This window comes from Triticum urartu, unplaced genomic scaffold (genome assembly GCF_003073215.2).
Source record: "Triticum urartu cultivar G1812 unplaced genomic scaffold, Tu2.1 TuUngrouped_contig_4476, whole genome shotgun sequence".
NCBI lineage: Eukaryota > Viridiplantae > Streptophyta > Magnoliopsida > Poales > Poaceae > Triticum > Triticum urartu.
Window position 1 is genome coordinate 2,709 of NW_024115068.1, and position 14,185 is coordinate 16,893.

The 14,185-nt window shown below is 42.5% G+C and overlaps 2 protein-coding genes across 2 annotated transcripts; both read right to left on the reverse strand.

Annotated features, from left to right (window-relative positions):
• Window positions 1-528: 528 nt before the first annotated feature.
• LOC125527886 (aminoacylase-1-like) lies at window positions 529-6,364 on the reverse strand. Its single transcript, XM_048692393.1, has 4 exons — window positions 5,562-6,364; window positions 1,336-1,473; window positions 987-1,226; window positions 529-908 (listed from the first exon to the last, which is right to left on the reverse strand). The coding sequence occupies exons 1-4, from the start codon at window positions 6,312-6,314 to the stop codon at window positions 828-830; spliced, it is 1,212 nt and encodes a 403-aa protein (XP_048548350.1). The 5' UTR covers window positions 6,315-6,364; the 3' UTR covers window positions 529-827.
• Window positions 6,365-7,451: 1,087 nt separating this feature from the next.
• On the reverse strand, window positions 7,452-10,174 carry LOC125527887 (transmembrane emp24 domain-containing protein p24delta3-like). Its single transcript, XM_048692394.1, has 4 exons — window positions 9,850-10,174; window positions 8,401-8,610; window positions 8,220-8,296; window positions 7,452-7,799 (listed from the first exon to the last, which is right to left on the reverse strand). The coding sequence occupies exons 1-4, from the start codon at window positions 10,066-10,068 to the stop codon at window positions 7,655-7,657; spliced, it is 651 nt and encodes a 216-aa protein (XP_048548351.1). The 5' UTR covers window positions 10,069-10,174; the 3' UTR covers window positions 7,452-7,654.
• Between the last annotated feature and the right edge of the window lie 4,011 nt (window positions 10,175-14,185).

The following is a 14,185-nucleotide window of genomic DNA, read 5'->3' on the forward strand; positions in this document are numbered from 1 at the left end:
TGGAGTGGATCGGCCGGAAGGAGCGGAGAAGCTTCCCCGGATGGGAGAGAAGCAAGATTGCAACTAGTGTTTTTTCTATAGGATTATTATTCGCATGATTAGAGTCATTTTCTTGTCACTGCTACATGGTCGCCTGTACCATGAAGGAATCCTTGGTTCGAGCCCCGTGTGGAACTGGAGGGTGTCGCGTTGGTCCGACGTGCTCGTGACGTGCTCAACCGCTCATCCGGACGAGTGATGGTGCTATGTCCAGCGCACACGATCTCATCTCAGCTGACGGCCCCCGGAGCCACCGTATCTGTTCATGACAAACAGCTGCAACCTGAAATACCAACGTACTGCATGCATTTTTCCCACCATCCAAACGATTCATGTCCAAATCTTTGCCCCGGATGCGAAACAATCTACTTCCTGCAAGATGGGGCAAAGAACAAATGCAGCAGAACCATTTACGATGCTGGGTGTCTTGTTTCAAAAAGCACTTCTGCTTTCCCTCGGCAGACATGATACCAGGCTACCAGCAGACCATAAATGGAGAAATATCGTTTCAACCGTAGACCTTACACATCGACTTTGTTACAGTTCGTAACTCTGTATTTACATTACATACAAATTTAACCTGCGCCGAGATCATCATCTGCAGATTTCCATTATTTCAGAGATCATCATCCGCAGATTTCCATTATCCGCAGATTATGTGGTTGAGCCCGAACCAATCTAACTGTAGGTTGGAGCATGATAGTTGTGGGCGTCCGAGTTCTCTTGCTACATTCAATTTACATGTGACGGGAGTACAACAATGGTAGAATTTATGTGTCTATTTTGAATCAGCCTTTGAAGGAGCTTAGCGCCCTAATAAGATGTTCATACACTTCGATGCCCCCCAGGAACACTTTGTCCTCCAGAAACTGCGATTTTGAGATAAAATTGACTCAGCCATCACAGTATGTAAACAGAAATTACAATAGCAGGCAAAGATCAATTACCTCATTATGATCGTGAAGTAAAATTGGAGTATTTATCATTGGAGAAAATCCAAGGGCTGGAACACCCATCTGCCTCACGAATCGGGCGTCCGTGGTTGAAGATAAGATCTCAGGCTTTGCTAGTTTTCCACCCGACGAGATAATAGCCTGTTCAAATACAGACCACCATGGGTTTGACTCATTGGCTGGTGTAAGTAAGGGACGTCCTGTAACATCCCTCACTGGTCCTTTCTTCATCAGCTGTACAATACAAAGACAGGAACTTAGAAAATCAAGTAATAGAAGAAGACTGCCAATGCAAAATTCGATTTATATTCCATTACCCACATAAAAGTTAAACTATATTCACCTGGTAAGTCAAGTTCTTATGAGCTGGTGCCCATTCTTCTTTGATTCTTCTTTCGATCTGTTCAATATCTTCGGTTGGAGGAAGGCGGAGATCAAAACCCACCTCTGCTTCTGAAGGTTGCATATTCATCACAAAGCCCTGCATCGATTAGTCTTTAGAGACTACACAGAAGCCATGTGTAGAAATGAATAGATTCTGTGACAATGTTGATTTTTGGCGTATGCCACTGTCTATACCAGACCTCTATTAATTTGTCTTATTGTGATGGGTTTGGCATCTCGAGAAGATTACAAAGATAGCAGCAGTGCAGATAAAGTGCAATAAAATAGAGCATGCCTAATGCAGGTTTGCTTTAGTGCCTCACTGACATTGATAGTTAGACCTTTGACCAAGTGCACGTCTGCTTAAAAGAACTGCAGCTGCTGAGCTCTGGACCAATGTGTAGACAACTGAGCAAATCAACTTTTGCTCAGATTTGATGGTTAGGAGCAACCAACCAGATGCATTCATCCCTACTCTGGGTTAATGGATCATCAATTCAGCATTCACCAAACTGCAAGACGAAGGACCACTTCCACTCCAGTATCGTTGGGCTAGAACAAACACATAAAAATTATTCTACTAACTACATGCATGATGAGAAATAATCATGGTGAATAAGCTCGCATGACCTATCTCTATACATAGCCTAAAAGTTCTGAAAGTTCTTAAAGAACCCAGCTTGTCACAATCAGATTGATTCTAACTTTTGCTTCAAAAATTACTCTACTACCTACATGCATGATGATAAATACTTCCTCCGTAAAGAAATATAAGAGCATTTATAGATCACTAAAGTAGTGATCTAAACGCTCTTATATTTCTTTACAGAGGAAGTAATAATTATTGTGAATAAGCTCACATGAAGCCCTATATCTATACATAGCCTAATAGCTGTGATATTTTAAAATAAACTTTCAACGATCAAATTGATTCTAACATTGGCTTCAAGAACTATTCTAACTTTTCCATAGCGAAAAGTGGAAGCCAAAGTTAAAATCAATTTGATAGCAAATACTGGATTTTGCCAGAAAATATTATGAATACTAGGTTACAGAAAGAGATGGGACTCCCAACGATCTCATACATGTACTAGGATATATATTCATGTCTGATCTAAGCAAGGATATTGGAAAGAAGGATTGGAGGTGTAGAAATACGTGGGTATTAAGCCTTGCAGCTTGGTCAATGGTGATCCTTTAATTCAGAAATTTGGATCAGGGCATGGTCTATGCAAGCAGTTGGGTGCTCCCAGCCATATAGCTAAACTGCACTTGTTCGGTGCTCAACTCATCGTCCAGCAGGACCACGTGCATGCAAATATCACACTACAAGAACTACATACTTGCCTGAACATAGAACATCCAAGTTAATCAGACTACAATGTTCTGTGTTAAGATGATTCAAATGCCTTAACAAAAACATTGGTTTGAGAGAGAGAGAGAGAGAGAGAGCAACATAAGACCAGTTAATAAATCTAAGATAGGAACTAGTTGCTAAAATGTTTATTATGACCCAACAGTTTGGGCCCAAGACATGATTTGATGAGTGGGTTGTGTCAATAGAATAGATGTTCATAATGCTGTTACCTTTTCTTTTAAGGAAAGGACAGTAGGAGACGTATATTTTAATGGGTGAAGAAATTACATAGTTTTATTGCCTTGCGTTATGCTATATTCAGAAAATCCTTTTAAGTTATTCATCTGTCAGAATGACAAGGTCCTCACAACAATAGTGGATAATCTGGAAATTTGTGTAGTCGCTGTCACTATTACCTTGTGATTTGCAAGTAAAAACTTGAGGTGGTCACATTAATTCTAACATTTTGGAAAATCACTTTGAAGACAGTCATCTTGCCAAAAAGGCAAATATGTAGATCTTGCAGTAGCGGGTTAATCCGCAAAATGTGCAGTAGATGTTGCCATTACCTTGTGATCCAAAAAATTTGAATTGTAAAATCTGAAAGGGCAAACAGGCTTCAACCTAGGTTCTTGTATATTGCATAGCAACCCTCTAGTTGATTACAAAGTGTTGTAAATTAAGTTTTAGACCCTGACACCCTGTATTTGTATAATTCCATTTTAGTTTTTTCATGTATTGAATATGTGTACTACAGACCTTATACTGTCAAGAAATTATGTTTTAGACCTTGGTTCCTGGAAATCATATTCCAGACTCTGTGATGTTAATATAATATGGCATATTCTATACATTTGCTTCAGTATTTTCCAAAAATATGCAAGTAAAATAACTATATTTTATACAGTAATTCAAAATTATGGGATCACAAGGTAATGGCAGCATGTACCACACATTTTGCAGATCATCCCATTACTGCAAGATCTACATATTTGCCCTTTTTGTCAAGAGACTATCTTCAAAGTGCTCTCCCAAAATATTAGATTAACGTGACTACCTCAATTTTACTTGCAAATCACAAGGTAATAGTGGCATCTACTGCACAAATTTGTAAATTATCCTCTATTGCTATCAGGTCTAGACCTTTTCATTCCGACAGATGATTACCTTCAAAGTGATCTAAAATATAGTATAAAACAAGGTAATAGAATGATGAACATCTACCGAAAAAAGTCAGATTATGTTTCCTGCATGTCAAGTACTAGGATATTTGTCTGATCTAAGCGAGAATATTTTAAAGAAGGATTGGAAGTGTAGAAATAAGCGGGTCTTAAGACTTGCAGCTTGGTCAGCTGTGATCCTTTAACTCCACATTTTGGAACAGGGGGTGGTCAATGCAAGCAGTTGGTTGCTCCTAGCCATATAGCAAAACTGCCCTTGTTCAATGCTCTGCTCATCGTCCAGCAAGCTCATGTGCATGCAACATGATGCTGGCATGCATGCTAATATCGTACTACATGAACTACATACTTGCATGAACATAGAAGATAGAACATTTAAGTAAATCACACAAGAGTTCTGTGTTTAGATAATTCCAATGCCTTAACCACGTGTTCAAAATATCGGCCGATAAATCAGTTTAACTGACTGCTTAATCCCTGCTTGGTGGGTCGCCGAGTAGCCGATTAACTGATTTATCATCCGATTAATTGGCCGATTCACCTACTAATCCCCTAATAGCCAGTTGACCGAGAAGTTACCAGTTAACGATTTCCTGAACATTGGCCTTAACAAAAATGCTAGTATGAGAGAGAGCGCAACATAAGTTTAGTTAATAAATCTGAGATGGCACTGGTTGCTAACATGTTTTTTGTCCAACAGTTTGGGCCCCAGACCTGGTTTGATCAGTGGGCTTCTTGTTAGTACTCCGAACTCTTTTACCTTTTTGCTTGTTCTGAACTGCCAGTTGCTACGTTGGAAGTAATAGAAAATGATATGATCTCAGTTCATAGAAAAGTTCAATTAATAAAGCAAAAGGAATGGAATAGGCGTAGAGCAGGAGGATATGCTGTGTTGTGGTACTGTTTGGCATGTGTAACAGCAAAGTACTGTTCATGCTGAACTGTGCTTTGTTCTGCTACTGTTAGTTGGAAACTAGACATAAGAATAATGAGCACCGTTGTTAGTTGAGTTTATGTCCTTGGTATATTCCATGTAAAGTAAAAGTTTCGTTACAGTTCAGATTGTAACCTAGGGATTAGATAGAGTTACACAGTCCCTATCAACATGCATCTATTAGTAAAGAAGAATTAATCTACTCTTTGCTAATCTTCTCGCATTCTAATCTATGTTCCTCTACCCTTCCTCCCTTGCACATATTCCAGTTCCCTTGAAGCAATGCCATCTAGCCTTTCCCTGTTAGTTATCCTCATTAGATATGTGTGGGTTTTGCAGTTAGCGCCCAAACACTGTTTTCTACAAAAAAATATCTGGTTTTGCAATTGCCTCCCACAGTATTGACTTACTGACGAAGTGCGTGACGGCATTGCTTCAAGTCTTCATTTTGTACTAGATCTCTTGAACAAATTAATTAGGTTTACTACTTCGACCCATTGATGTACGTTTTGTAGAAAGAATAATTTAGGATAAGCCTACGAAGTTCGTCAGTTTGCACTGGCTGACAGAGCTGATCTCAGTTGTGCTAATAATAATAGATGCTCTATATGATGTTGTCTGACCATCTCAAATTATAATCATTGCTCTCTACTATTTCATCAGCGTGCACTGAACGAAATAGCTAACAAAGTAACAAGTAGGAGTATCCTTACAGTGGGGCTTGGCGTGCCGGCATTCATGTAGACAGGATTCACGGACACCACCTCTCCGGGACCGTACTTGCCCGACTTCACCTTCTCGAACTGTGCATCCCTGTATCCAGCCACGGTCTCAATGCAATCCATCAGATTCTCCACGGCGGCCCCATCGAACAGCTTCGACCCATGCCCGGGAGCCCCCGTGGCCTTGACGATCAGCTTCCACACCAGCCTATCCGCGTAGAAAACCCTGTAAACATCCGTGAGCGAGGCCTGCCCCTCGTCGAGCATGAACCCGACATTGAGGGCGCGGAACTCCTCCGACTGGACGAACTTCTCGTGGCCGTCCTCGCCGCCGATCTCCTCGTCGGGGACGAGCGAGACGTGGACGGGGCGTGCGGGCGCGCAGCACGCGGCCTGGAGGCCCCGGCGGGCCGCGGGCTCCGCGGGCACGGAGTCGAGGTGGGAGTTGAGGAGGATGGAGGGGAGCGACGGGTCCGTGCCCGGCCAGGTGAGGAGGAGGAGCGGCTTTGACTTGCAGGGGCTGAAGTGGAGCGTCTTGGAGCTGAGGCCGAGTGACGCGGCGTAGGGGAGGAGGAACGCGGCGGCGCCGGCGTAGTCCGGGGCGGGGTGGGCGGTGCAGATGCGGAGGTAGTCCTGGAAGCGCCGGATTTGGGAGGTCTCGAGCTCGGTGAGCGGGTGGGCCGGGTGCGGGACCACCGCGAGGAGGACGGCGGCGAGGAGGGGGAAGTGGCCGAGACGACGCATGGTGCGCGGTTGGTTGTGGTGCGGTCTGACGCTGCGGAGTGTTTGGACTGCCTTGTTTTGACCGACCGTGATTCGTCTATCCGGCGAAGCCCCACTGGGCACTGTCTAACCATTTTTTAGGGAAGCCCACTGTCTGTGTCTGACATGGCCCGGCCAAGCCTAGTACAGCCCCAAAATCAAGGGTCTGTTTGGTTCATGGCTAACTTTATCACAACTAATCTTAGATAAAGTGTGGTAGCCATAAAAAGTGTGGCTCATAAAATGGCCATCATAAGTGTGACAAGATTTGGTAAAAAGTTAGGCCTATGACATGTGGACCAAGTGGCTAGAAAAGTGTGGCAAGCCACAAATGTGGCAATAAACCAAACATATGCCTAAGTTATTGTGGCACGACTAAGGTTAGGCGTGGCAAGCTTAGGGCGCAAACCAAACAGGCCCCAAGTGCTCTACAGCATGTTTGGCAATACTCCCTCCATCCAAAAAAACTTGTCTCAAATTTGTCCCTCGAATGAATGTATTTAGCACTAACTTGATGTTAGATACATCCATTTAAGAGAAAGCTTTTTCGGACGGGGGGAGTATTTGAGAGGGGGAATGAGAGTTTAAAGTAAGGAGTTGTATTGAGATTAGACATGAGATAAGTCGTTTTATCCCAATCCTCTGTTTGATGCATGATAGGAATTATTATGTTTGACAATTTGCGAAGAAATTGTACTTCCTTATTTGGTTCATGAGAATTGACAAGGAACTAGACAAGAGAAGTTAGGATGAAGGGTTACGATTGACTCACTAAAATAATTCCCTTTCAGCACACTCCCTCGCCTGTTAGTTGGAGTCTCAAGTCTTATGCATATTCCCTTGTGAATTCTCAATCCCTCCAGCCAAACAATAGATTTGAAGTTCCCCTAGCTCCAATTACCCCCAACCAAACACACGGCAAGAAAATACTCCCTCCGTCAAAGCGTAGTATCAAAAACGCTTCTATATTATGGAACGAAGGGAGTAGATGGTAATAAATTTTAATACTAGGAGTATTTCAATTCCCTGGTACCAAAAGAAATTCAGATGAGACAATGATAAAATTTCACAATCTATATATACTATGTCACACACAAAGGCCAAATATAATCCTAGAAGTAGCAGATTTGAAAATATTTCTATTGCACATAATATCATGTATCAAGCACCAAACACCAAGGAACTGCTTGGTATTGAAATCATGTATCTTGTACCAGGGAACTGTTTTGTCCATCACATGAGTTTGTCGAAATAAATACGACAAAACTGTCCTCTTGCTAAGGTAGTTAACAGCACAGGAGTACATGGTGAAACGAGTGAATTCAGATGAGCTTCTTCTTCTGGAAGAAGCCTTGCAAATGCCATAGCTGCAGAGCGGAGACCACAACGCACACGCCCAGTGACAAGATGCTGAACCAGGCAACCCTGGAATTCGTTTTCTCGCTCACTTCCCGCATCTCCGCTTCCCTGCATAAACACATCAAGATCACGCATTATGCTATGCATTGCCAGTTCCAAATATTATATTGTAGTAAAGATAAGTAAAGCTAGTAGGTTTGCTTGTCCATATCCCAAATATCTCATCCAGTACAAAACAGTAAGACCACCTAAGAACTTCAAATAGCAGCTCAATCTACAGCCCAAGACAGATGAGACCCGTAGGTTCTGTTTCACAAATCACAATGCTGTAGTTTCATAGTCACCAACTTTTATATGTAACAGTTAGTTCAAAGTATATTTATATTTAGCCTATATAAAAACATCCAACTGGAAATAGTACAGACTACAGACTCCCCTACCTAAATAGACTGGTGCAACGTAGCACAACGACCACAATCTGTTGTCTGGCTATTAAAACACACACAAAAAGTAGAATAGATAACTTGCCTTGCTTTGAGATATAATAAGTTATGATGAATGGATTCCACTGCAGCTTCAAGTTTCGCGAGCTCTAATTCAACACCCTGAACACAGAAATTTCAGATTAAAATAATCAGGAACAAAAAACAATGCATTACATTGAAGTATAGTGCCATTTGGACTAGGTGTATTTAAATAATTGGCACACCTCAATCTTCTCCTTCTTGGCAACAGAGTCCCAGTCCTTTGTTGCAATCCCTATCTTCCAATCAAGATTTAGAGATACTCCTGATCCTTTCTCTGCGCTGTCTAGCCAGAAGCAAGCAAGGTAGTTTCCAGCTTCTGAAGTTGTAAATGCAAACTGGCCCACTGTGGCATTTTCTTTGTGATGTACAGTATTGCCATATGGTGAGGTAACCTACACAAACATGTACAATACAAATGAGTAAGCAAGAAAAAAAAATTGTCTTCAGAAATCATCATTTCTAAAAAAATATTCCATAAGACTAACTGATATATGGACATGCTATGCTAATTATGTGTGTGAACATTAGCAAAAAAAGTCACCATATTCATACACACTCAGCATGCCAAAGCACCATTTAGCCACCACAAAAGTTTTACAGAAGAAAACATAGGCACCGCAAAAGTAAAATACAACATCCATGTGTTGCTTGCAGAATTCTTGGACATATGAACGACAGAGTTGTGAACATGTGGCTAATCCCAGTTACTTACTGGTACTTTTCCAGTTATGAGCTACAATACACATGTATCATCGAATCTCTGGTTCCCTGGATTGCGCAACACACATCATGAGTCTGAAATCTGAAGTTCTCATTATCTACAACAGGATGGGTGAGAAGTGGGACCTTATGTCATCTCCCTGTATGTTCATCCGTCTGCCCACATGCAAACATGATTGCATCTTACCAGAATCTCATCAGCCCATCCATAGCGGTGATAATGAATAACAATCCATCCCTCGCTTGTTTTCTTAACCCCAATCATCTTTTATTAGTCTCAGTACCTACGACCATGCTATTCTAATAATAGGTGCCAGGTGCCCAAAGAGTCCTGCAGCTGCAGGTCACGTTACTTGGGATATTGCTACATGCATAGAAATTATCAGTCCACAGCATGTTGCCCCGATGTGAAGCAACTAGGAAGTGGCACTTTGGGTCAATTCGCATCAAGTCCACCATGTCTAGCTCAACGGTTCAAACCTCAGCTGCTTCCTCCAGAACAAAGCACTGGAGCATATGAGCAGATTCATGACAAACTACTGGAGTACTGGATTAACATCATTTAACCTTACCATAATCCACATAGCACAGACCCTGTGCACCAACTTACACTAAATGTAAAACTTTTGCCTGTTGACTTCTCTAGGAGATGTTAACTTAAGCTGGTCAGTTTTCTCTTCTAAAAATGCCCAAATTCAATTGCCACGGAGGCTCTAATTTTGACTCAAAAAGTTCAATCCACCAACTAAACTTAACACAAATAATTAAAACAAGCTAGTATCTATCGCCCCCAAATTCGCCTGCACCTGGATCCCAACACGCGAGAGTTCACCGGTCTAGATCAAGATCAAACCACTGGAACAAGAAAGCAAACATGCGAAGACGAAGGGAGGGGATCGCGCCGCGCTTACCTTGACGGCGACGGTGGGGTGGGCGGTGGCGTGGGCCTCGTACATGAGCATGTAGTCCGCGACCACCACCACGTTGGGCTGGATCTCCTCGGAGACGCACTTGGTCCCCGAGGGCGGCAGGTCGAGCCACACCGCCTCCGAGCCCAGCATCATCAGCGCCGCCACGAGCGCCCCCACCACCAGCGCCGGCCGGGTCGCCGCTCCCGCTGCCGCCGTCATCTGCTCCGATCTGGGCGACCCTGTCTGTCCGAGTCTCCGGTTGGGGAAATCGTGTGGAGCTTGGACTAGCGTTGGACGGTAGTAATGGCGTGGCGTTGGCCCGGGGGAGGGTCTTTTTGGAATTATGTACTCCGTTTGGGTGCACGCGAAGAAATTCCTTACCCACGCGCTACGTGCTGCTTTTTTTTGGCCCGAGGAGCGCCGGTTTCTACTGTTTTCGCCGAAGGCACAGCTAGTGGGCTGGACTATCTGTATCGCCTGTAATGGGCTCGGAAGGCTCGCTCTCGTTTTGTGAATAACCGGTTTTTTCTTCTTTTGGGGGCAGGTTTTTGTTCATTTTTTTAGTTTTAAATTTTAACTTTAAAAATCCATGAACTTTTAAAAACAATCCTGAACATTTTTAAAATCGGTGAAACTTTTTCAAATTCGTTTTTTCTAATTCGTCAGAATTTTTTAATTTACATTTTTTATAATTCGTGAACATTTTTTGAGTTCGTGGAATTTTTTAAAATCATGAATTTTTTTAATTCATGATTTTTTTTGAATTCATGAACTTTTTTATTTTTGAACCTTTCAAACTCAGAAGCATTTTATTTGAATATGTGGATTTTTAAAATTATACCCAAAAAACTGAGAGCTGCTTTTTTAGCTAGCAGCTAGCGCAAACAAAATTTTGGCTAGCTAAACCACACGAGCGAAGTAGCGAGAGCGGCGCTAATGGACTACGGCCCAATAACTATCGCATGGGTGTTGGTTCCCCAATCGACGCTATAAAGGATGAGGAGGAGCGCCCTATGCTGGCTGCATTAGGTTATGCACCAGAACAAAACTATGCTTCATGCATCAAGCACAAAACTGAGCTTCTTCACCAAAATTCCTATGGGCCAAATCGTGTTGCGGTCATCCTAGATGGGACTACACCAAGACCAAGAACTACGAAGATCAATGTCGACGCAGGGATATATAAGAATATGTGTGTTGGTTTGCTGGTGGCAGTGACAAGAGATGACAACGGTGTCTTCTTGGGAGCATCTACACTGTTCTTCGAGGAATTGTCCTATCTGTAAACCCTCCAAGCATTGGCATGTTGAGAGGCGTTGTAGCGGAATATCCCATATTACATAAAATCACAATTACAAGAGATTGTCGGGTTGTTGTGATGATTCTTCAGGCATCGTCATCGATTTTGTATGGACACATTTTGATGGTACAAGGGAGGGATAAGGCTTTTCGGGAAGTTCATTTCATGCACGAGAACATGAAGTCAAAAAATATGCTCATAACCTAGCTCGTAGCGCTTTGTACCTTCAGTTGGCCGTAACATTTGGCTAATAGTTCCCCCAAGGAAATTTGTATTCATCAAACTATCATTAGCTAATAAAGAGTAGGTGCACTCTACAAATTGTGTTACGGTCACCGCGTTCAAGAAGGTCTCTATCCGAGGCACAATGATATAAATCTTTGTGATAGCGTCTGGTTTTCTCCTACAATAGATCGCAGGATATTACATCATCACAATGTCGAGCTCGATTTCATTCGAGGAGGAGTGGGAGGCAATGGTTGATATAGACTTAACGGTAGCCTCAACACTGACAAGTAGAAGGAGGTGAGCACGTACAATATGGAGAAGGTGGTCAAAAAGAAGACGAATAAAACAAGGTTTTTGGGCTGCCACGGGGTGAGATGACACCAAGATGAATAAAACAAGGTTTTTGAACCATGACCTTGGTGATTATTTCAAAGACAAGATTCAAGAGACATATTGGCCAAGATGACAATGGTGTCTTCTTGAAAGAATGCGGAAGTATAGGCCAATATGTCTCTTGAATCTTGTCTTTGAGATAATCAGTAAGGTCATGGTTAAACACTAATTGCAGTCATAAAAGGGGGGATTAGTGTTCTCAAACAACCTTCCTAAAAGGGAGATACAAATTTGAGGGGATACTGATTCCCCATGAAACACTAAAAAAACTGGATAGAGTAAAAGAGTCTATGGTGTCCTTCTAAAACTGACTTTGGAAGCTTTTGACATGGTCAAATGTCCTTCTCTCCTCCAAACTTGGAACTGAAAGGCTTCCCTCCAAATGGAATACATTTTCATTTTAGTGATCCAATATCACATTGAGTCCATAGGCATTGCCACTACTATCAAAAGGGGGCTAGGATGTGGTGAAAGATCGTGGATGTCGCCTAGAGGTGGGGGGGAGGGTGAATAGGCGTTTTAAAATAATTACGGTTTAGGCTTGAACAAATGCGGAATAAACCTAGCGGTTAATTTGTCAAGCACAAAACCTAAAACAACTAGGCTCACCTATGTGCACCAACAACTTATGCTAAGCAAGATAAGCAACTAAGTGATAGCAAGATATATGACAAGAAACAATATGACTATCACAAAGTAAAGTGCATAAGTAAAGGGCTCGGGTAAGAGATAACCGAGGCACGCGGAGACGATGATGTATCCCAAAGTTCACACCCTTGCGGATGCTAATCTCCGTTTGGAGCGGTGTGGAGGCACAATGCTCCCCAAGAAGCCACTAGGGCCACCGTAATCTCCTCACACCCTCGCACAATGCAAGCATTGGCATGTTGAGAGGCGTTGTAGCGGAATATCCCATATTACATAAAATCACAATTACAAGAGATTGTCGGGTTGTTGTGATGATTCTTCAGGCATCGTCATCGATTTTGTATGGACACATTTTGATGGTACAAGGGAGGGATAAGGCTTTTCGGGAAGTTCATTTCATGCACGAGAACATGAAGTCAAAAAATATGCTCATAACCTAGCTCGTAGCGCTTTGTACCTTCAGTTGGCCGTAACATTTGGCTAATAGTTCCCCCAAGGAAATTTGTATTCATCAAACTATCATTAGCTAATAAAGAGTAGGTGCACTCTACAAATTGTGTTACGGTCACCGCGTTCAAGAAGGTCTCTATCCGAGGCACAATGATATAAATCTTTGTGATAGCGTCTGGTTTTCTCCTACAATAGATCGCAGGATATTACATCATCACAATGTCGAGCTCGATTTCATTCGAGGAGGAGTGGGAGGCAATGGTTGATATAGACTTAACGGTAGCCTCAACACTGACAAGTAGAAGGAGGTGAGCACGTACAATATGGAGAAGGTGGTCAAAAAGAAGACGAATAAAACAAGGTTTTTGGGCTGCCACGGGGTGAGATGACACCAAGATGAATAAAACAAGGTTTTTGAACCATGACCTTGGTGATTATTTCAAAGACAAGATTCAAGAGACATATTGGCCAAGATGACAATGGTGTCTTCTTGAAAGAATGCGGAAGTATAGGCCAATATGTCTCTTGAATCTTGTCTTTGAGATAATCAGTAAGGTCATGGTTAAACACTAATTGCAGTCATAAAAGGGGGGATTAGTGTTCTCAAACAACCTTCCTAAAAGGGAGATACAAATTTGAGGGGATACTGATTCCCCATGAAACACTAAAAAAACTGGATAGAGTAAAAGAGTCTATGGTGTCCTTCTAAAACTGACTTTGGAAGCTTTTGACATGGTCAAATGTCCTTCTCTCCTCCAAACTTGGAACTGAAAGGCTTCCCTCCAAATGGAATACATTTTCATTTTAGTGATCCAATATCACATTGAGTCCATAGGCATTGCCACTACTATCAAAAGGGGGCTAGGATGTGGTGAAAGATCGTGGATGTCGCCTAGAGGTGGGGGGGAGGGTGAATAGGGGTTTTAAAATAATTACGGTTTAGGCTTGAACAAATGCGGAATAAACCTACCGGTTAATTTGTCAAGCACAAAACCTAAAACAACTAGGCTCACCTATGTGCACCAACAACTTATGCTAAGCAAGATAAGCAACTAAGTGATAGCAAGATATATGACAAGAAACAATATGACTATCACAAAGTAAAGTGCATAAGTAAAGGGCTCGGGTAAGAGATAACCGAGGCACGCGGAGACGATGATGTATCCCAAAGTTCACAACCCTCATGCCCTCGCACAATGCAAGATGCCGTGATTCCACTAAGGGACCCTTGAGGGCGGTCACCGAACCCGTACAAATGGCAATCCTTGGGGGCGGTCACCGAACCCGTACACTTTGGAAACCCTTGGGGGCGGTCAC

Coding starts and splice junctions, on each gene's coding strand:
- LOC125527886 (XM_048692393.1), bottom strand. CDS start 6,314: ATGCGTCGTCTCGGCCACTTCCCCCTCCTCGCCGCCGTCCTCCTCGCG. Junction 1,474..5,561: donor CCGGCACGCCAAGCCCCACT/GTAAGGATACTC, acceptor TAATCGATGCAG/GGCTTTGTGATGAATATGCA. Junction 909..986: donor TACTTCACGATCATAATGAG/GTAATTGATCTT, acceptor TCAAAATCGCAG/TTTCTGGAGGACAAAGTGTT.
- LOC125527887 (XM_048692394.1), bottom strand. CDS start 10,068: ATGACGGCGGCAGCGGGAGCGGCGACCCGGCCGGCGCTGGTGGTGGGG. Junction 8,611..9,849: donor ACCCCACCGTCGCCGTCAAG/GTAAGCGCGGCG, acceptor ATGTTTGTGTAG/GTTACCTCACCATATGGCAA. Junction 7,800..8,219: donor TTATTATATCTCAAAGCAAG/GCAAGTTATCTA, acceptor GTGTTTATGCAG/GGAAGCGGAGATGCGGGAAG.